Source organism: Narcine bancroftii, chromosome 3, assembly GCF_036971445.1.
Source record: "Narcine bancroftii isolate sNarBan1 chromosome 3, sNarBan1.hap1, whole genome shotgun sequence".
Lineage (NCBI taxonomy): Eukaryota > Metazoa > Chordata > Chondrichthyes > Torpediniformes > Narcinidae > Narcine > Narcine bancroftii.
This window is the reverse complement of record NC_091471.1, coordinates 81119180-81142850: the sequence shown is the minus strand read 5'-3', so window position 1 is coordinate 81142850 and position 23671 is coordinate 81119180. Positions and strand designations below refer to the sequence as shown.

The window sequence follows — 23671 nt, the reverse complement described above, 5'->3', positions numbered from 1 at the left end:
CTCTGCTCTCCTAACCAATGAGTCCCCATTTACCATAGCTCTCCTCTTCTCCCGCCCCCCCCTTCTGAGCCGAGGGGCCAACTTCTGTGTTAGAGATGTGACCACCTCGACTTGTCCCTGGAAGATCATTCCTCCCCACCAACAGTATCCAAAGCAGTATACTTATTGTTGAGGGGAACAGCTACAGGGTGCACTGCACTGTCTGCCTCTTCCCCTTCCCTCTCCTAACAGTCACCCAGTTACCTCTCTCCTGACTTTTAGGGGTGACTGTCTCCCTGAAGCTCCTTTCTATAACTGCCTCTGCCTTCTGAATGATTCTGAGTTCATCCAGTTCCTTAACATGGTCTCCCAGGAGCTGCAGCTGGATGCCCCTCTTGCAGATTTAGTCATCAAAGACAATTGTGCTGTCCCAGATTTCCCACATCCTGCAATTTGAGCATTCCACTGTCCTTCCTACCTTATAATCAAAGATCTTACCTTATTGGAATCAAGCTCTGCTTGAGCTATCCCCCCAACCTGCCTCCGACCCTTTTTATTGGTTAGAACTAATTGACCAATGGAGAGATCCAAAAGATCACTTAAAGCGATCCCGCTACCTATTTATATGCTTGGAACCTGCTTGCTGTGCCCCTTGCTCGCAGCTTTTTCCCACAGTCCCTAGTCAAAATCCAAAAGAACCTTGAATAAAATCTGCATTTTAATTACATGTGAATTATTTGATTACAAATTTCAAACTGTGGAGAACAAGGGCAAATAAAGGAAAAAAGTGTCTTTGGTCCAAACATTATGGAGGACACTGTATGTTTAATTTGAGTGGAGGTAAATTTAAAGGAAATGTACAGGTCATGGGTGGCATGGTTAGCGGAACATATTACAGCACCAGCGATCAGGACTAGAATTTAAATCCCATGCTTTCTGTAAGGAGTTAGTACATTCTCCCTGTGTCTGTGTTTGTGTGGGTTTTCTCCCACTGTTCGAAACACACTGAGGGTTGTAGATCAATGGGGTAGCACAAGCTTGTGGGCCAAAAGGGCCTGTTTCTGTGCTGTGTCTAAATTTGAGCTTTATCACAAAGAACAGTAGGTGACTGAAGCAGGCACAATAGTAGCATTTAAGAGGCTATAGATGCATGAATATGCCAGGGGTAGAAAACAGGTAATTTGTAATCATGTTTAGTGCAGATGTTGTGGGCCAAAGGGCTTGTTCCTCTGGTGTACTCTTCCATGTTTATTGCAATTTCTGAAATCAGAGCAAGAACTTTGCCACCTTTTTCCTGTTTATTCAGAGAGTTGCTATTGGCTTGGTTTCTGACACTAATTGACTTGGAACAGACTAGGAATTAAACCTGAGACTTCATACTTTTGGGTTATTTTGTTCTGTGTGGTTTATTGACTGGGTTTATCCCTATCAAGATTCATATTGACATATCATTATCAGAGAATTGTGGAAAAACTTAATTTGATGTTGCACCATAATTCTATTTTCTGTACTTTGCTCTGTTTTGTGGCTCGTCGTTGTTACTGGTTACATGATTGGCCTTGGGTTTGATTTCATATTATATGCTTTTTTTTACTATATTGACTTTATTTGGGGAACAAAGTTAAGCTGGAGTTAGCAATAGGAATTTTATGATTTTTCAGTATCAGGATTTTTGTTTAATTGCTGTTTGTTTGCTGTGAACATTTTACAATCTTCAATGCATGTTCAATTTGTGGTTTTGCAGCAGCATCATCGTGTAAACATTCCTATAAACTATCTTATACCAATAAATTTTTAAAAAATGAGCGGGAAGAAGCTGATTGGGCAATCAAGGTCAGGTGACCTAGGCATCGCTATAAAAGTGAGGGACTGTATAGCAGAATGGGCATTGAGGGAGTGGGCAGGCTGGCTTTGGTCCAAGAGTCTTGGTCTGTGTCAAAATGCTAAAGCTTTGGCTCAAGGGGTTTTGGTGAGAAGAGGCTGGCGTTGTGGTGACATGGCAGGGGAATGTTCCTCCTGCAGAATGTGGGTAGTCAGGAAAACCATCAGTATCCCCGATGTCTTCATCTGTGAGAAATGCATCCAACTGTAGCTCTTTACAAAGTAAGTTAAGGAGTTGGATTGAATTCTGAATCATTTGTTAGGCTGAGGGGTGATTGACATGAATTACAGGGACACTAAATGTTGGAGAAGGGTACCTGGGGGACAGTCAGGAGAGGGAAAGGGAACAGGCAGTCAGTGCAGGGCACCCCTGTGGCCGCTCCTCTCAATAACAAGTATACAATTTTAGATATAGTTGGGGTGGATGAGCTACCAGGAACAAACCATTGTGATCAGGTTTCTGGCACAGAATCTGGTCTTGTGGCTAAGAAGGGAAGGGAGGAGAAGAGGTGAGTGGTAGTGAGAGGGGATTCCATAGTGAGTGGAACAGAAGAGACTGAGAATCCTGAATGATGTGTTGCCTCCTGGTGCCAGGTCCAAGAGATCTCAGATAGAGTTCATGGCATTCTCAGGAGGGAGCATGAGTAGGCCAAGAGCTGTCAAAACCTCCTCCTATGATAACCCTTTTGTTCCCAGAATCATCCTCGTGAACCTCCTTTGAACTCTTTCCAACATTACATCTTTTCTTAAATGTGAACTCAAAACTGCTTGCAGCACTCCAAATGAGGTTTCACCAGTACCTTAGAGCCTCAACATCATATTCCTGTTCTTGTATTTTATTCCTCTTGAAATGAATGCTAGTACAAACCAAAGGTAGCATGAGAGCACTATTGAGGTTCATTGATGACCACAGGCAGGGAATTGTCAGTAAGGCTCTTGATATGTCATATCATAGTCTTTTGCCTTCTCCTCAATGGGTGTGATGGGTCCTTCAATGTGTTGGAAAATGAAGATGGAGTCCATGGCGGTGAACAAAGTTTGCACAATGCTCTGAGCAGAGCAGCTCCCATACTGCACTGTGATGTGTGAGGCATATTTGCATTTGATGATGTACCTGCAGAAATTGTTAAAGAACATGATGAATTTAGGTTTTTTTTAATTGTAGAGGCATCAGTATGCTTTCTTGACTGGGATGTCCACATGGTTGGTCCTGGTCAGGTAATTGAAAGCATTTAATTCCAATTGGATGCTGGTGACTCTGTACACTCAGTGTGGGCTGAAGTGCGATTGAGAGAGATGGAGGTTGAAACTGTGCCACTCTCCCTTCTGTATTCTGTCCCCTCATTATTGATACCTGGCCTACAACTGTGGGGTCGTTAGTGAATTTAAAGATGAATTGGAATGGTATTTTACTGTACAGTCATGGGAGTAGAGGAAGTATGGTGGAGGGCTAAGTATACATCCTTCAGGAGTGCCAATGTTGACTGTGCTTGTGAGGAAATGTTACCCATCTTCACTGATTATGGTCTGCTATACCACAAGTTAAGGATCTAGTTGCAGAGTGGAATGCCAGTTTTGGAATGAGTTTGTTAAGTATTATGGTATTGAAGGTGGAGCTATGGTCTATTAGTAGTAGGCTGGCACTGATATCCATGGAGTTCAGGTGTTCCAGGGCTGAGTGGAGGATCAGAGAGATGGTGTCTCCCATGGCCATTTCCATATCTTTTGCATGATTATTGGAAATATATCAATCCTAGATCTTGTAATATTAATTGAGCTAATGTATGATATTTTGTGGAGAAGAGTTCTACCCATTCCTGAATAGGCACAGTGGCACTGCAATTGTCATCACTGTTTCATTGCCCTGGAGACCTGGGTTAGATCTTGATCTCTGTGTAGAGTTTTCACCTGCCCTCATAACCAGGTAGCTTTTCTCTGGGATTTCTGTTCCCTGCCACATTCCAGAAGGGTTTGAGTGGAAGGTTGATTGTTAATTGCCTCAAGTGACAATGGATAGTAGAGAATTCAGGGAAGCTGGTCGAGGTGATGATGTGAATGGGAAGGAAAACAGGATTAATAGTCAGCGTAGAAGCAATGGGCCAAAGACCCTGTTTTCATTCTGTCATTCTTTGTGATGTCTTTCATTACCTCTCTCCTGAGTGTCCCAGCTTTAAGGAGAGCCAGATATCATGTTTCTCTATTTGTTGTATCAATCCTTTCTAAATTATCAGAGTAGATAATTAACTCCTTAGCCTTGCTGTGCCATTCAGTAAAATTGTGGTGATCTTGCTTATACCTCAAGTCCACTTTTTTCTTTGATCTCCATATCTTTTGATTTCCATGGTCCAAATCCTATCTGCTGTAAATATTCAGTAATTCAACAACTGCAGCTCTTTGGAGGGAAACCATTTTGAGGGGTGAAATTTCTTCAAAATGACTGATCCCTTAATGACCTTTACTCTTGTCTGCAATTGCCTCATTAGACTTCTAAAAAGATCAATAACTCACCTGTAATTGTTTTAAACCAATTTTAATTAACTTTCACTTATTTAGGTTCTCACTGAATGTTGTCTGGAAGTCTTGATATTGTGTTAAACAGTTCAATTTGGTATATTATATTTAAAGAATAAAGTAATTAAGGCAACCTTCCAATTCTCCAGAACCATGCCAGAGACTATTGATTTCTGGAAAATCAATTCCAATGTCTGCACAATCTCCAAAGCCACATCCTTTAGAACCCATGGGTGCACCTCATCCGGCCCAGGAGACATCTACTTTTAGTCCATTTAACTTACTAAGCACTATCTCTCGAGTTATTCTGACTGTACTTAATTCTATTCCCTGAGACCTCTGACTATCAGGTATTTTGCTATTGTCTTCCTCAGTGAAGACACAAAATGTTCATTTAGTTCCTCTGCCATCTCTTTGTTACCCATTAAAATTTCTCCAGCATCATTTTCAATCGGTCCTGTATCTCTCCTTTACTCTTTGTATATATTTTTTGCTTATTCATTGAAGAAAGGCTCAGGCCTGAAATATTGGCAAAATATCTTTGTCTCCTATGGATGCTGAAAGACTATTCCTCAAGCATTTTGGTGAGTTTTTATTACAATCACAGCATCTGCAGACTTCAGTGTTTCACCTGGTTCAATGAAGATTAGTCAGCTCTCCTGAAAGGAAATGTCTCTTTCTGACAAATGCGTCATACTAAGATTAGGATCCATTTGGGAAACCATGAAAAAGTAGATTTTCAAGATTTTTCTGATGGACAGTTCACTCAAAACTAACCCCCCCCCCCTACCCAATGTTGTTCTGAGCCGCCAATCTATGTGATTTGAACAGAGTCGTAGAGAAATAAAGAACAGAAATGTCCTTCAGCCCACAGAGTCTGGATTGACTGTCAACCATCCATTTACACTAAATCTATTTCATTATCCCCTCATTTTCAAAGTAGTGTCAGTGCCTCCTAAATTAGTACTAGCTCTGCACCTTCTGGGCTATTCATTCCAAGTATACCCTGAAGTCAGTGCATTACACTTCTTGGTTGATTTGAATCCCATCTTTGTTGCCTGCAACACAAGGTTTCTTCCTTAGAATCAGACAGAATATCTTTGTGTGATGAAAGGAGGCAAAAAGTGGATGCAGTATTAGATTGTATCCAAATTGTAGCTAGCCACAGGGAGAGAATAATGTTAAATTTTGCTTCAAGTCATAATATGTGTTGAGTTCCAAATGGCAAGGCCTTGAGGATTGTTGAGAAACATAGATATCTTGGCATTCAAGTCAAAGATCCTGAAAGCTGTCAGCATAGATGGTGAAGAAGACATAAAAGATGTTTGCCTTTATTAGCAAGGGCAGAGTGTATAAAAGCAGGAAGGTCTTTGTATTTTGTTATGAAAAATTGGATAGGGTACAGCTGGAATATTGTGTGCACTTCTGATTGTCACACTATAGGAAAAAGCCTACCCCTTCTCAAAGTTTGGCTCATCACTTTCATGGTTATCACAGACTGAAGGAGACAGATTAGGTTTCAGTCTGACTCGTTGACTTTGCAAAGTACAGCTGCTCTGGTGAGGTGCCTGGGATATTCTGGGAGAAGGTCAAAAGCAATTGCCAGTGAAGGCTGCAGAAATGTCAGTCCATTGCCTCCTTTGCATGTATCCTGCTGGAATATTTTAGAATACAATAGAGATGTTAAATTTCACTTCCTATTTCTGCTTAACTTTGAATTTTTTTGTTACTTGTCAGTAATGCTTTGACCTTTTGGACTAGTTTCATAGCAAGTGTTGCTGAATTGACATTGCTAAGAACTGACATGCTGTTTCAATGTATAAGAGTTTGTAACAAACATTTTATGGAATTAACTTTAATTTAATCAGGAAATGTCTTGTCAAACACTGCAGGGCGTTTGCTGGAATGCAAATGGTTTCACTCCCTGGGACTTTCAAGATAATTAAAATTATTATACTTTGGTGTCACTCAATTGGTATCTAGTCACAGAATGCTGTTTCACTTTTGTGATCCCAAACAAGGTTCTGTTAAATTATCTTTTTAAATCAGCCTGTGTCAAAAAAAAAACCTTCCAATTATGGACAATTTCAAACAATGGCAGAACTTTAAAAGCTCTGGTTGGCCTGAAAAGTAAAAACTGATTCTCTTTCATCATTTTGTATCTGAAGAAACCTTGTCATCAACGCCAAAAACTATTGTGTATTACCAATCCAGGGAAATGTTGGGTTCATTCAGTGCGTCATAGGAGAGGTAAAGGGCAGGTGTGCAACAATGTGTGGTACTAGTTAAGGTTCAACCTGATGAAACAGCATGCTCTGGTCCTCAGGGCAAAATCATGCAAACCAGACAATGCAAATATGGATAAATGATAGGCAGTATATATGAATACATGTATAAAAATAATAAATATTGTTTAATAAATAGTGGAGTCTCAGAGGATTTGTATGAGCAGTTCATTCAGTCGTTCAGCAGAAGTTGTTTCTCAGTCTCGTAGTTCTGGCTCTGGTACTCCTGTAGCTGGAAGTTGCTGTGTGGGGTGTTAGCGGTCCTCAACAATTTTGTGAACCCTCTTCAAAGAACAATCCTGGTAGATCACATTGATGGATGGGGGCAGGAGATCTTCTCTGTGAATTCACCTCCCATCTATTGCTGATTGGCAGCTTTTCCACAATGATGCAGCCAACCAGGACCCTCTCAATAGAGCTCCTGTGGAAAGTTGATAGGATGGTGGCCAATCGCCTTGCCTCCTTCAGACTTCTAAGGAAGTGCAGTTGCTATTGTGCCTTCCTGATTAGTCGGAGATATCACAAGTCCAGCATAGGTCACTTCTTAAGTGGACACTGAAGAACTTGGTGCTCTCTACTCTTTCCAATACTGAGTTATTTAATGTGTAGTGGAGGATGGTTTTTCCTGGTCCTTCTGAAAGTCCACAATCATCTCTTTTATCTTGTCCATGTTGCAATTCAGGTCGTTATTCTTGCATCATATCAAGAGATTTTCCCCCTCTTCTCTGTAGTACCAATCATCATTGTTACTGATGAAGCCAACTACTGTTGTGTCATCTGTAAACTTGATGACTCTGTTGGAGCTGGATCTGGCATTGCATTCGTGGCTCAGTAACATGAACAGGAGCAGGTTGAGCTCACGGCCCTGAGGTGCACTGGTGCTCAGCGTGTAACAGTCCTGAATTCTCTTAATCTATATATTGTAATTATCAAGTTCTACTGTTTAGTGTTAACAATGTCGAGATAATAAATGTTATTTTGAAAAACTATTTCATAACATCTGCTGTACATGCAGCAGGTTATCAAACTTACTGTTGTTATTGTTTCCAGTTCACAAGGACTATTTAGAACAGCACAGGACAATCCCTTCAGCAGATTTCTGTGCCAACAATTCCATCAGCCTGTACATTGTCCATACCCCTCCACCTCCTGCCTGTTCACATGCCTAAATGCCTCTTTATTATAAACATCTTTAGCCAGTTACATGAATTTAAAAGTCTGTTCATATCAGTATGCACACTGGATGTTGGTCCTTGCATGTCAATTGACTGTTTTGATTGTCTCCCATTTTCTCATCTTTGGGCCAACTGCACGAACTCATGAAGTCTGCAGGATATTTTGGTTCTGACAAAAAATGTTTTTTAAAGTCACTGTGATAAGATTGGGTTTTTTTTCTTCCCCCTCCCCCCCCTTTCTGGCTCTTACCTTCATTTCAAGTGATCGTAAACCCAAAGAAATATCACCATATACACATATTTGACTGTGAAAGTGATCCCCAATACAAATTAAAGAACATAACTATGTTGAAATAAATAGTCATTCCACTTTTGGCATCTTTATCAACTATTTATTGTATGGAGCTTGGAATTACTGCTCCCTGTAAACACAAGTTCAAGTCTAAAGTGGTCTGTTAAAATTACAGGAAATTGAATATTTATTAACTTGTGAGAATCAATCACTTAATATTTCATTATCTTTTTTGTCTGATTTCATTATCTTTTTTGTCTGATTCTCGGTTGTTTATTTTCAATCTGATGTTTTTAAAACAATATTTTTTCTATTTTACTACTCACCAAATCATGCACAATCTATAGCCCTGAAATGGTTGGATGACAGTCCTGTTGACTGCTGCTCCTCACCTGGACGGTGGAATGCACATGGCCTCAGAGACTACCAGCACTTCTGCCTTCCATTATTATGAACCCAGAGAAGTCTATGTGTGTGACTTCATGTGCAATATGAAGTTTCTTCAAATTGTTTTAAGCTTGTGGTCTGTAGCCTGTTGTGAGTGAAGTGGTGCGATTACATCAGATAAAGTTTGGAATCAACCAATCAATTATATCGTATTTGATTAAACTTACAGATTGGTTTCTTGTTGCTTTACTAGCTGGATTGCCTTTTGCAATTCTTTCATCGATTCGCTCTCCATTCAGACGTGGATTTTACTGTAATGATGAAACCCTCAAGTACCCATACAAAGAAGACACCATATCCTACCAATTATTAGCTGGCACTTTAATTCCAGTTGTTCTACTGGTAGTAAGTCGACTCCTTTTTATTCCACACAATTGTTGCTTTCACTTGCTATTGCAGATGTACTGTTTAATAATTGGAATGAATATGTCACATTATGGAAAACTATGACTTAGAGGTAACAAACTGAATAGTTGCAATCTCTGCCTAATTGTTCATTACTGGGTGCAGTTTGGGCAGTTACATTTACCCTTGTTTGTCAGTCAAGTTTTATTGCTAACATCCAGTAGTCCCAAAGAAATGTTGAACTGTGACTACCAGAGGAGATCTTTGATGGTCTTGGCTGAGTTTTCTGCAGGCACATTCTTAAGGTATAATCAATATAGCTGTACCCCAGCTCCATTGGCTTCTGCAGGAGACAGTCTTCTTTCATTTAAACAAAACATTTATGTTCTGTACTGGAATTTCCTTTACCAATGGGAAGGAAAATTGGATGGCAAGCCATCTTCTGGCTTCTGACTTCACCTTGAGTTTTAAGATGGAAATTATGTTTACTGCATGGATGTGTAACGTAATCTGACGATGATGATAAACCGTTTACAATGTTACAAAAATAAATCACACCCATTACAAAGGTTATCTTATTAGTATATATTGTAATTTTAGTTTCCTCTTAACTGCCAGATAGATCCGCAACTTGTGTATTATGTTCAGTTTTCATAGTTTTAAATGTAGCCACAATACTTGACTGTAAAGCTGCCTATCGTACTCCTATGCGGCTGTCGGGTGACCACCTGAAAGTAGAGAACCCGGCCAGGAGGTTTACCTACCTAACCCTTCTCTTGTAGGTATAATATTCTGCTCCGAGAATCCCCTGTTGCACCTGAAAGCAGCTCAGGCAAAGCTGCTAGCTGCTTTCAGGTGCCTAGCACGGGGCGGGCTGATGACAGTCAGCTGGCGACCCAACTCCCTGCTGCTTGACAGTACCCCGGCGGGGGACTACGGGGCTGGGGCGGCCGTACTATTGAGATTTCTCATCCTGCCCTGAGAAGTTGTTTGAGTTGTTGTAAATTGTTTCTGCCCTCGAGGTGCAGGTGCTTTCCAGTTGAGTAAGGTGCTCCAGCAGTGGAAAATATTGCTACTCCTGTTTTTTCGTTGTAGTTTGAGGTTGTGAGATGGTGCTAAATTACCAACGAAGAACTGAAATGGTTTATGATACTTATTGCAAAAATCCGGACTGCTCGGGGATTGGGTTGGTCCTGATTTTCTGGATTCTTGGGCAGTAATTTTAAAATTCAAATTTAAGGTGGAATAAAGAGGAGATGAACAGGTGAATTGTGACAGTTTATTCATCAGTAAATACAACGTGGTTAATTTATCAAAACGAACATTTTAAAGAAAAATAAAGTCGTTGCTTGTTGCCGCTGTGCATCTGTAGTGCTTACGCACGTACACAATATCCTGCTAAATTTAAAAGGTGAGAGCTTTCAGTAAGTCCAGATTTCTCTGGGACAGCCGCCCCAGCCCCGCAGTCCCCCGCCGGCACCTGTCAGGCAGCGGGGAGACGAGATGTCAGAAGGCTGCCCCTGCCCAGACTCCAGAGCTGGTGTTTGCTCTGCGGCCCCTCTCCCCACTTCAGACCTTTCAGGTGGCAGAACACCTCCTTCAGCGCTGCACCTGAATGTCCCTTCGCAGACACCCACAGCCTGCTCCAGAGCCACATTCTCCAGGTGATTCCACCTGAAAATGGCTTGTGAAGCCTTCTCATATTTTAACATTTTGAAATAGAGATCAATAAATCTGGACACTTCTAAATGTCCAGATTTATTGAGGTTTCTTTCAAAATTTGTGGCAATAGTCAGTGTGCAAAAGGTTATTGAGGTATTTAACTTCAACTTGTAAGTCTCTTACTGTTAGAGCAGCTGCAGTACCTTCCAACACCCGAGATGATGGTCAGTTTACTCTTCAGGTAGTTGCACCTTCCTCAAATCACAAAGTTCACTGCTTCAGTTGTTGCTGAATTTTCACTTGCCTACTCATTTTTCAGCTTAGATGGGATGGTTTCTGATGTTTTCAGCCTTAGAGCTGTTCTTGTCCCACTTTTGGCCTGGTTGACTTTTAAAACTTTCTGAAGTATCTTGGCACCGTGGAAAACGACCATGTAGAAGAATACTGATCAAACTCTCGTGTTGTCTTGCTTTTGTAAGAGTTCTGGTCTTCAGAGTTAACATTTCAATGAGGTATAAAAATGGGCAGTCATTAAGCCATTTACAGGAATTAGAGTATGAACTGGCCTATCCCTTAGGTACAAGAAACCAAGTATAATACATGAAAGATCAAGGTTACTCATGTTTGAGAGTTTTAAGAAATTAGTGTTCACAGTCTGAGTTTGTCATTATTGGAAATGGTTATTGATGAATGCCAGCACTGGTTTCTTGCTCCTCCTTTGCTCCTTGTGAACAATGGATCTCCATACCATCTTACTTGCTAGATTTCCTAACTGAATGTTTTACAATATGAGGCAAGTTGTCCTGAAACTGAAGCCTCCAACTCTTCAGATGCTAACTGTCTCTGACATTTCCTGTTTTCACTCGGGATTGTTTTCGATCTGTAAATGGTTCCTGTTTCACCAATCCATTCGTGTGCTTTGGTTGGAATATGTCCTCACCAATTATATATTCTGTGATGTCGAGAAGGTTTGACAGCAGTCATGACTGCAGAAAATGAACTTGGACTCTCCTCAGTCATTAGTCCAGTCTGTGTAAACCATCACATAATGAGGAAACCTGGATGTTACTACATAATGAAGCTATCACAAGTAAGTACTTCCAAGATAGGGCTATTCAACTCATTGAGCATGTGCCAACACGCATAAGAACAAACTTCTTGTCTTCTTCAGTATTCTTTGGAGTAGCTCTGCATATGTTTTTCTTTCAAGTACTTAACCTATATTTTATTATTGCTTTTGTTATCCTTCCAGGAAGTACATTCCAGTTTTATCCATTAAGTGGGTGAAAATGTTTTTCCATGTATTTCTTATGGCTCTCCTGTCAGTCATTTTACAATTGCATCCTCTTGTTCTTGACCCTTCCATTACTATGAATGGTTTTCTCTGTTTACTGGCTCAATGCTTGATACTTGTATCAAATCTGTGACCTTCTTTATGGCAGCATGGCTAGCTTCGCAGTTAGCGCAATGCCTTTACAGCACCAGCGATCGGGACTGGACCAGAGTTCAAGTCCTGCACTGACTGTAAGGAGTTTGTACATTCTCTCCATATCTGTGGGGTTTTCTCTGGGGGCACCAGTTTCCTCCCACTTTTCAAAACTTACTTGGGGTGTAAGTTAATGGGGTGTAAATTGGGCGGCATGGACTTGTGGGCCAAAATGGCCTGTTATAGTACTGTATGTCTAAAATTTAAGAATTCTCTGTTCTAAGGAAAGCAAACCTACTTTCTAATAAATCTGTTCTGTATTCTCTCAAAAGTTTTCTTTTTACTCTTAAAGTGCAGTACATGAAATTAGGCATACATCTCTGGATGAAACAAACTTGAGCTTTTAAGTTTTTTTCACTTTTCTCTCTAGACCAGGGGTGTCAAACTCAAATTCACGGAGGGCCAAAATTAAAAACTTGGACTAAGTCGAGGGCCGAACTAAATATTTATTGAAAATTCCCAGCAGAAGGTTTGTGGAACTTTACCATTATGGATTCCTTTTTGAGAATATTCTGGCCATCTTTTAAGGGGGGTGGTTTTAGGGGGGAGGGGATAGTTAGGGGGTAGGGAAGGATGTGCAATGAAGGGGGAGGATGGTGGGGGTGACATTACCAAAAAACAGCATCGGCTCTCGCTGCAGGGCGGGCCACCTCTAATACATTTTTGAAATGATCTTGCGGGCCAAATATAATTATATCGCGGGCCAAATTTGGCCCGCGGGCCAGAGTTTGACATGTGTGCTCTAGACCCTCTGCTATAAATTAGCCCAAGGCTATTTGTGCATTTTTCAACCCCAGTCTGTCTTACCACTTTCAAAGATTTGTGTACATGGATCCTAACATCCTTTTTCCTTACTCTTTATTTATTGTTTGATACAGCCATGAGAGAAATATTGATTGTCTTGCAGTTAGTGCCTCCAAGAGATCTGATCCTCATGTATATCAATGCATTTTGAGTCTTCTTCTTTCTTCTTTCTTTGGCTTGGCTTCGCGGACGAAGATTTATGGAGGGGCACCTGTTGAATTCTTGTTTTTTTGGAATCGTGGCATTATTTTACCTTTCCAAGTATTTTGTCTTTGTGTTGCAAACTTTTTGTCATTTGGCTAATGGATGCATAGATGTGCCTTTGAAAACTGGCTTTCATGGAAGCTTAACACAGTGGGGCAGCCACAGGAGGTTAGAAGATCTTGAAAATTGCCCTATCCTGAATCAGACAACTTTGCAATGTGAACTCTTCACCTGTAAAGCTGGTTAAAATACCCAAGCAAGATCAAACTGGATCTAATAACGTGCAGCCCTGATTTTAACAGATGCAGAGTTATGAGGTTGATTTGGTGGTACGACTGTCAACCTTATTAAAATAGCCAAAGGAGTCTTCCTGAGTTCTAGCTGAACCTGGTTATAATGTTTCCACAGTTAGTAGGTGAGGATGCTGTAAGTCTGGAGATGTGACCGCAGGAAGTGGTGGGAGGGGAGAGGGTGCCCAAATCAATCATGTTAGACAGAAAGAAGTACAACACCATTTCCGGCCGACAAAAATACTGGCCATTTTCTCTGTGCTTGGTGCTTGATAATTACCTTCTGAGATAGTATCTTGTCATAATTTTAAAAGGCAAGTGACACTTTTGAAGAGGTATGAATTGTGTTGTCATTTGTCCATTTCACCCAAGTCCTCACCTGCCTGTGGCAGGGACTTTCAGCTTCTTCCTTGCAGTCAAAGCTCATCAAAAATACTTGATATTCCATGTCTGTGTTATCCTCCTTTAAAATGAGCTCATTCTGCCCAGAAGTAGGCCAGAATTTGCTACATGCTAATCTGTCTGCTGATCTTGTGATCATGCAACTTCATCCTGCCAATGGAAGCTTGCAACATTATTCCAATGATGATAAAAATAACATGGGAGATAAATACTAAAACTAATTTGCCAACTCATTTTCCCCCGGTGGCAGTGGCAAAAGACATCGGGACCCTCCGCGACGGTAGCAGTGGCCATGGGGCTTCCCCGGCAGCACCAGTGGCCATTGGGCCCCCCTGGCAGCAGACCTCCCGGCAGCGGGGGCAGAGTATTTTGGTCCCCCCAATCGTGGCAGCGGACTTCCGGCCCCCCTGGCGGCGGCAGTGGACTTTGGTGTCCCCCCCCCCCCCCATCCCCCCCCCCCCCCGGTGGCAACGGTGACCGTGTACGTCAGCCTCTGGCACTCAGGTGGTGACAGTGGCAGATCTTGGCCCGCTGGCAGGAGTGGAGCCTTGGCGATGAGATGTCGTGGATGGAGGGTGAGCAGATTGACATGGCCGAACAACTGTCGAGCATGGACGAAAGCGGCTTCGCAGGCGTGACAGCTGTAACAGGGAGGGGTATGACTGGTGCTGCTGGTAACGTTTAAGAGACATCTGATGCAGATGCTCCTAAATCAGAGCAGGTACAGCCGGGAAGAGCCACACTGCGGAATGGAGGAGGTCTCCTCATAGACAAAGCCACACCAACTATGGTCCACAAAGGTGACAGCATGGTGGGAACAAGAGGATTGAAAAAGCCCAGTGTACTTATAACTCAAGGCCTATGGGCACTAGCAATTCCTCTGATACCTGGCCCTGACAAGGATGGAACTGAGTACAACTGGGATCCATCTGTGTATGGGGAAGAGCCTCCAGTCCTTTGCCAAAATATGAGTGATTTTTTTTCAAATGCAGGCTGGTAGCAGAGGGCATTGTATAAAACAGGGAGAGAGCTGGTACACTCCCACCAAGTTGAAGGGATGGCATGTGGTGCTAGTAGAAAGGCTGGAAAAGAAGCATTCGCTATGCTGGCCACCCCTTACAGGGTCTAATACAAGATGGTATTCGAGAATCCACATGCAACATCCTGCACCTGTACTGCCTGCTGCGAAGGCATGTCCCTGACAGAATGGTCAGGCTCTTTGTTCTAAGCAAAAGACACAATAAAAAAAATTTGAATCATATACTGTTCCAGAGAATAAGGAATTTCTGAAGAATATCACTGTATGACCTGTTGCAAGCACACCTGTCCTTGTAATGACTCTGGGCGGGTAGATCACCCCTCTGGGACACTGGCTTTCGAACGAACGCCTACACCAAAGGGCGCAGTCATTGTTCCAGTTTCAGAGGCCTTCACCATTACAACAGGGGATGGCACTCACCAGGCTCAGCCATCCGGGACTCGTGGTGGTCGAAGAGGTGCATTTCATTCAGGCTGGACAGCCCGGAGCTATCCCATACATCCCTGATCACCCTGCGTTTTCACATCACCCCAACACAGACAGCACCCTTTCAAAGTAGTCAGTTGGTGGCCCCTCATCTAGACACCCAGCCTGCAAAACAGCAGGCTATCCCTATCCCTGCTCCCTGCAGGTCCAGTGTACAGAGGAAGTCACTGGTGCACCAGAATCAGTTGCCTTGGCACTTTTTTTTGTTTGTTATTGTGTTCAAAGACTAAGGGGTGGGGGGGGGGGGGTTCTGCTCTAAAAGGATGGGTGAATGTGGTGATATGTTTCCTCTATTCTATATAGTTATTGTTAATTACTGTATATATGGTGCTGGCTCGCCAACTGATGACTCGTACTCTATGACTTCTCCCCTGTGATCTTGGGCCATAAAGGTCTAGCCACCTCTCCCTTCCTGCCATTCCTATATCTGGAACTGGGCCAGCAAGGTTCTTCTGTTTATTAAGGCCTATCATTACCTCAGCCTAATTTTGGTGGATACTGATAGCGCACTACACCAACCATTTCTGTACTTTACAAGTATTATACTGAAAAATGTGCTGATCACAGATTTCTGTATTAATCTAAAATTAGGTGGGTTAATTTGCTTTTTATCACTAAATGACTTCAGATCTGAAAATGTAAGTTATAGATTAAAATCTTGACTAATTAATAAAGAAAAGCTGTACACATGAGCACCACTCATAACATTTGTCTGACTTTTAGTAAAACAGCTAAATTCATTGATTATTGAAATCTTTGACCTTTTAAAATTTTGCTGATGCTGCATGTCTTCTTGCAACCAACTGTGCTTGTAGATTACATTATGCATGCTTTGGGAATATATCTATTTCTTTTTGTTCTACTTCTTATGCAGAATTGATGTCTGACCCTTTTTTTTTCTGTTGCAGATCATCATAGGAGAGTTAGCCTCAGTTCATTGGAACATTTTATACTCAAACTCCTTTATTAGAAATTCTTATATAGCCACTGTGTATAAGGCAGTTGGGACATTTTTATTTGGAGCTGCTGCGAGTCAGTCTCTGACTGACATAGCCAAATATTCAATTGGACGTCTTCGACCTCACTTCATTGATGTTTGCCAACCTGATTGGACGAAAATCAACTGCACTCATGGGTACATAAATGATTTCACTTGCCTGGGTGACAAACAGATGGCCAATGAAGCCCGGTAAGTCTTGTACAATATTTTCCATAATAACATGGAGCTTTCATCTGATCCACATTATATTTAATGTGAAAGAGAAAGGCAACAGTCTACACACTTCTGCATGATTGGCTATAAGTGTTCCTTTGTCCACGGTTGTGAGAGATTTGCAATGAGGCAAATTTTGGATGTCTTCATGGGGATTGGATGTCCCTTCCATTGCACAATTTTTCCCTTCATATGTGCATCTTTGTGGTTGGATCTGTTGTTATAGGCATTAATATTTATCATATTTTCTTTCAACACAGAAAGTGGTCATTAAGTTTGTGCCATGTCACACAGCATTCCCATCAGCCCAATTTTCCCCACATATTTCCTAAAACCTGTTCTCTCATGCATGTCCAGCAACTCCTAGACCTGTCCCTCTTCCCGATTCTCCTGCCACCCATTTATATCAGAGGTAGTTTACCTATTAGGCCATCTTTGGGATGCAAGATGATACTAGAGCACTTGATGAAAATCCACAAGATCACAGGAAGAACATGCAAATTCCACATAGACAGCATGCAAAGTCGTATCTGGGTCACTGAAACTGTGTGACAGTAACATTGGCTGTGGTGTCACCATGCATCCTAATAATAGCCCTGAATTAGGTAGGAGAATAATAATGTGCTCATCAGAGCTGCCACTGTTATGGTTCTTAAAATGCCTCAATATTTTTTCTCCCCCAAGGAGGAGAGGCTGCAGATCATGGGTTGGTTGGGACTAGGTGATAGAGGGGGAGGATGGGGTGTTGGCAGTCTTTAAAACAAGATATAGGCAAAGGCAAGGCAAATTGTGGGGGAGTTCGTGTGGAGTCAAAAGTTTGATGGGATCAGCCATTGTTGAGCAGGAGGCTAAAATCATGGTCATTAGGCCATTGGTGGGACAGCAAGATCTAGTTAAGATTGGTTCTTCAGATGATTTGAAAGGAGTTTCAGATTGAACTAGATTGTTGTGACAAATTGTGGGGCTGGAGGTGGGATCACCTTGTACTCGGAGAAAAACATCCCATGAGGTTGGCAGGAGGAGGGATTGGAGATTGTGAACAGGGCATTTAGGATTGGGGTAAATTAAAAGTTCTCTGAGAAAGCCTTGGATTGGGTGTTATGAAGTAACTTGGCTTCTCACCAGGTGAGAGACTGGTTTTGAGATTTGGGGTGAGGAAGAATGGACTGGTGTATAGGTGACTTTGTTCATGACTGGGGTGAAGAAAACAGATCAGAGATTAGACTTTACAGCATAGGGAATGGATCATCACATTTTTTCCTTCCTTATCAGAAGGTACTGTGAGGGTGGGGCAGGTAGGAGATCATGGGCAGGATGACATGAAAATACAGCCAGTAAATCCAAATACCAACCTCAGTATCTTTAGATTAGGATTGAAAAAATTACCAGAGATCCCATACAGAACAAGAACATGACTTTTGCCCTGTGATATATGTCTGAGCCAAACACGATGCCAAATTAAACAAAATCTCTTCTGTCTGGACCTCATCCATATCCCTCTCTTTCCTGCATATTCGAAGGTTTATCTAACTTTTCTATTGTGTTTGCTTCCACCAATACCCTGGCAGCACACTTCTGAATTCCTTTCCTCAATCTAGGTGAACATGAGTTCATGCATATATTAAAAATGCTTGGAATGAATTGAGGAATAAATGCATAGTTGAAGTACCAGCAGCTATCCAATGGCTGAAATTTCCCTGGTCTTGAGCTTTGAAAAGAGGATTCAAGATTCTAAATAAAAGTACCTGTAACATAATGTACAGCCTTGTACAATGCTGTTTCTGAACATTATAATGCAGCAACAGCTGTGTTTTTACTATTGGGATTAGGAACTCCAAGTTGTTACAGCATCTGCTCTCTACAAAGCTAGGTTGTCAATACTAGTGGATTTGGAATTTATCGAGTCACAGCACAGTGGAAAGAGCAATGAGTTTGTCTTTTTCTGGATTGCTTGATGTTTTCCAGGTTGATGTCTGCAGCAGTAGGATAAAAAGTCAATGAAATTTCTTTTTTTTTTTAAATTTTTCACGCTATGAACCATACTGACCAAAATACACACAAACCCTTCCCTCTTGAATATGCACAGTGTAATGAAATTTCTTTCTGATTTGATTAGAGTCTGCAGTGCATTTCCTTGCTGCCACAGCAAATAATTTCTTCTGCTTGGTTAATATTATTCATAATACTTAGATTAAATGAATGGGGAGAAAAAGTTGTTAGCCCCAGCTCTAACATTTTCTCACATTAAATTGATCATTGATAATTCCTTTCCGGGCTGGGGGGGGTGGAAATATAGGTCCTTTCAGATTTGAAATTCATTTTACGCAAGCAAGGGCACACAATGGTAAAAGTTCTTCCTTCACCATATCCTTGAAAGGTTTGTTTGACCATGTTGGAGCTATGTATTAGACACATAGTGTTCCTGCAGCACTATCCATCCCGTTGGTCTCCCAAAGGCTCAGCGAAATATCCCATTCGAACATGAACAAGGTCCCCTGCATCCCTGCAGCAGCTGACAAAAATATCCTGTGAAAAGCTGGCAGGGTGGCTCAACACAGTAATATCTGCCTCAAGCACCACCTCTGTCCTGACAACGTACAACTTCACGTCAGGCTCCACCCACATCAGACAACATCCACAGCCTTTCCTTCATCTATCTTCTTGGTAACCTCCTCAAAAAAACTCTACATATTTGTTAAACATAACCTACCATGCACAAAGCCATGCTGACTGTCCTTAATCCCTTAGTCTCTATATCCTTCTTAATGAAATATGCACAACAGACAGTTGAGGCCAGCTCCAACACGTTCTCTAGTTGTGCATTTATATAGTTCAGTCAGAGAACTAAGTTCTTTTTCAGCAAAGTTTTGTCAACTCATCCATATTCTTGTGATAAGTTGCTGTAAATTGCATGCTTATGTTCAAAGTGAAATGCTGAGCAAAGCTGAACTTTTATTAGACTTTGTCAAATAAGACAGTATTGCTTGGAAAATGAATGTCTTTCCATATAGTATAGTCAATGCATGCAATCTAATTGTAGAATCTCTTGCTGCAAATTGAGTGTTTCCAAGGAAATAATGACAAGTAGACAAAATGGTCTGTTTAGTAGCTTAATTAATTTTTTTTTCTTTGATCTTTTTAAGTTTTATCCTCCACATTGTTGCAGGTGACATGGAGTAACTGACTTCCTGGCATCCTCCACTTTTGAGAAGATGCTTGTAGAGTCACTGTATCAATGAAGCAGAGATCAGTAACTGGATGTAGTGAAGATAGACTGGGTACAGTTTGTTGCCACATCATCATATACAAAGCAGGACCCTTTGAATGCAGTTCTGAGCTAGCTTTTTCTTCTCGCGTTACAAAACACTACCATTTCCATGAAATCCAACATCAGTGCTGCTTTGATCTCAATCTGGTCTTAATGCCTTGCTGTGTTCTTTGTTATGAATTCTGCCTCCTTGCACACAATTACTGGAAGTAAGTCACTGTGAAACATAAAGGCAACACCTAGATTTCCAGTTTTCTCCCTAGCCAGCCAAAGCTGTGTGGTAGGAGCAAGGATTTGTAAATGTATACTAAGTATAATCTCAGTTAAAACTTCCAGTTATAGCACCCAGAGTCTGCAGTAACATTTAATCAAATGTAAATAAGAGATTGAAAGAGAAGCTTTTGTTCAGTTTCACTCAAAGGAATGTACTATCCCTGCTGATGATGATGTATATTGGAATGGGATTTCAGTCTCATCTTGGAAAACTTGTTATTTCCACCACTGTTTGAATAATGCTAATGTAGCAGAAACACAATTCCTGATTTAAAGAAAGGAAGAGCGATGCTGGAAATTTTTTTTTTGTCATTTGGGAAGACTGTCTTGGAAGCATAAATCATCTGGCTCCAGTCACTGGTGATGACCGCCTGTCAGAGACCAGTTAAATTGGGGGCTGTTAGCACCAGCATTTCTGACTCTGTGCAAGCCCAGTGTTATGCTTCCCCCTCCCATAAGACCATAAGATGTAGAAATAGAATGTAATTGTTTGGCCCATAAAGTTTTCTCTACCATTTGAATTGTGGCTGATGTATTTTACTCTCAACCCCATTCTTCTTCCTTCTCCCCATAACATTGACATCTTTGACACTGACAAATCAAGAATCTTTCAACATTTGCTTTAACTATACCAAAAATCTTGGCCTCTACATCCATCTGTGGCAACTAATTTCACAGATTCACCTTCCTCTGGCTGAAGAAATCTCTCCTCAACAGATGGATATCCTTTTATTCTAAGGCTGTGCCTTCTGCACTTGGACTCCCACTACAGGAATCCTCTTTTCCCCATTCACTCTTTCTCGGCTTTTAAATATTCAGTAGGTTTCAATGAGATCCCTCATTCTCATTCTAAATTCCAATGAGCCCACGGCTCATTTTGTCTGTCTCCTCTCCAAGGGCATTGTCATGAACTTCTTCTGGACTCTGATGCCAGCTCCTTCCTTAGATATTGAGCCCAAGACTGCTCACAGTACTCCAAATGTGGTCTGATCAAACATTATAAAGCCTCAGCATTATATTCTTTTACATTCTACTCTTCTCAAAATGAATGTTAACATTGCATTTGCCTTCCTTACTACCGACTTAACCTTATGGAATACTGCACTAGGATTACCAAGTCCCTTTGAACCTCGGCTTTCTGAATTTTCTCCCCATGTAGAAAATATATTTTTTATTCCTTCACCAAAGTGCATGATGGTACACTTCTCTACGCGGTATTCCATCTTCTACTTCTTTGCTGATACCCCCAACCTATCCAAGTCTCTCTGCGGACTTCCTGATTCCTCAACACAACCTGCTCCTCCGTCCATTTTCATACCATCTGTAAATCTGACACAAAGCTATCAATTCGTCATCCAAATCGTTAATCTATGGTGTGAGAAGTAGTGGATCCAACAGTGAACCCTGCAGCATTCCACTTGTCATCTGCAGCCAACTAGAAAAGGTCCTTTTTTTTCCCCTCTCTTTCCCTTCTGCTAGTCAGCCAAAATTCTATCTGTGATACCATTTTTCCCATGATACCATGGGCTTGTTCTGCAGACTCGTGTGCAGCATCTCATCAAAGGCCTTCATAAAATCCAAGTAAGTGCTTGCCCTCTCCCAAACAAACCTGCATCCATTTAGTATTTGTGCATACTTCTTGTGAATACTTGTTTGAAATAGAGTAATAACTTTAAAACAATCCTGGAAGGGATGCATGAGGCAATATGAAACAACTGGAAACTTGATTAAAGACGGGACTGTCCCACCCTTTTTAAAGGAGACAAGCTCAGGAAGGCAGTTTCAAATTTTTTGGCCTTGGTTGCTGAAGCCAAGGTAGCTAATGGTTGGAAGTTTAATGTAGGGCTGGTCAAGACAGTGTATTTGATTATTTTAGAGAGTTGTAGGGTAGGACTGTGGGTGATTAGAATTGGGAAAGAGTGAGGCCACAGAGGGATTTGAAAATTAGGAGAATTTTGAACTATATTCTTATTAAGTCATCAAGGGTTATAACATAAGAAAATAAGAAATAGGAGCAGGAGTCTGCCATCTGGCCTGTCGAGGCCACTGTGCCATTCAGTAAAATCATGGCTGATTTGGATTTAGATTCAACTCCCATCTGTTTTTCCCCCATAACTCTTAATTCCCCTGCTATGCAAAAATCTATTTAAATGCGTCTTAAATACATTTACAAAGATAACCTCTATTGCTTCCTTGGGCAGAGGGTTCCCCAGATTCACTATTCTCTGGTAAAAACAGTTCCTCCTTATCTCCATTCTAAATCTACTCTCTTGAATCTTGAGGCTATGTCTCCTCAGTCTAGTCTCATCTACCAGTGGAAGTAACTTTCTTTATCTTTTATAATTTTATGTTTCTAGAAGATTCCCCTGTTCATTCTTTTGAATTCTCATGAAGTCGATCTCTCTTCATGTGATAACCCCTCATCTCTGGAATCAACCTGGTGAATTTCCTCTGCATCACCTTCAAAGCCAGTATATCTTTTCTCAAGTAAGGAGACCAGAATTGGACACAGTACTCCCGGTGCAGACTTACCATTATCCTGAACGGTTAAAGTAGAACCTCCTCACTCTTAAATTCAATCCCTCTACAAATGAAGGCCAACATTATATTTGCCTTCATATAACCCAGGTTGTTGATACACGTGATGGTGTAAGCTTAGGACTCAGGCAGCAGGATTTTGGATGACTTCTAGTTAGATTAAGAGAGTCAGCAGGAATGTGCAGGAAAATCAGGACTAGTTTAACAAAGGTGAGGGTATATGTCAGATGTGCTGTGGTAGGGCCAGAGTACAAAGTTCCTGCCTTTTCAGCCTTGTAGGGTGACAATTGGTTTGTGAAAGTGCAAAGTCTGCATACTGCAGAACAATTAGCGTGTCCTGAAATAAAACCCGAAAGTCTCTAGACAGCGTGCTTGAAATAGACCCAGTCTCTTTATATAGTAAAGATAAAAATACATAGCCGACGTTTCGGGCTTGAGCCCTTCATCAAGGTCCAGAAAAATTTCATCAGGCATCTGAATAAAAAGGTAAGGAGGGGGGGAGATATGGTCACAAAAGCAGAAGGTAATAGATGGACAGTAGTGAGCAAGGGGAGGAGGGATGGGAAGGGTGTGGAGAGCTGAAGGAAAGGTGGGGAAGGTAGGGGGAAAGGAAAGCAGGTTATAGCAGAAACCAGAAAATTCAATGTTAATGCCATCTGGCTGGAGAGTGCCCAGACGGAAAATCAGGTGTTGTTCCTTCAATTTAATGGTAGTCTTGGTGGGATAGTATGAGGCCATGTAAGTGTGGGAGTGGGAAACAACCAAATTGGTTAGCCACTGGGAGGTCCCTGTCACTAGTGTGAACAGAGCGAAGGTGCTCAGTGAAGTGATCTCCCAGTTTACACCCAGTCTCTCCATTGTAGAGAAGGCCACAAAGGAAGTGTTGCTTCACTTGAAAGGTCAATTTGGGGCCCCAGACTGTGGTGAGGGAGGAGGTGTGGGTGCAAGTGTGGCAACTCCTGCGGCCACAGGGGAAGGTGTCTGTGGCGTGGGGAGGGGGGGGGGGTGGAATTGGTGGGGAAGGATGAGTGCATAAGGGAGTCATGGAGGGAGTGGTCATTATGGAAGGAGAGGGGAAGATGTGTCTGGTA

The 23671-nt window shown here is 41.6% G+C and overlaps 1 protein-coding gene across 9 annotated transcripts in view; it reads left to right on the top strand.

Moving 5' to 3' along the window:
- Window positions 1-23671, top strand: part of plpp1a (phospholipid phosphatase 1a) — a 126974-nt gene that overhangs the window by 43460 nt on the left and 59843 nt on the right. For 6 of the 9 annotated variants that reach the window (XR_011353491.1, XM_069924364.1, XM_069924368.1 and 3 more), the window contains 2 exons: window positions 8764-8915; window positions 16197-16477. Coding sequence is in view for 8 of the 9 variants with exons in the window: in XM_069924364.1 (XP_069780465.1) it covers window positions 8764-8915; window positions 16197-16477 (433 nt within the window). In the remaining variant the exon portion in view is untranslated. The remainder of the gene's footprint in view (window positions 1-8763; window positions 8916-16196; window positions 16478-23671) is intronic. The other 3 variants (XM_069924367.1, XM_069924371.1, XM_069924365.1) reach the window with 2 other exon arrangements.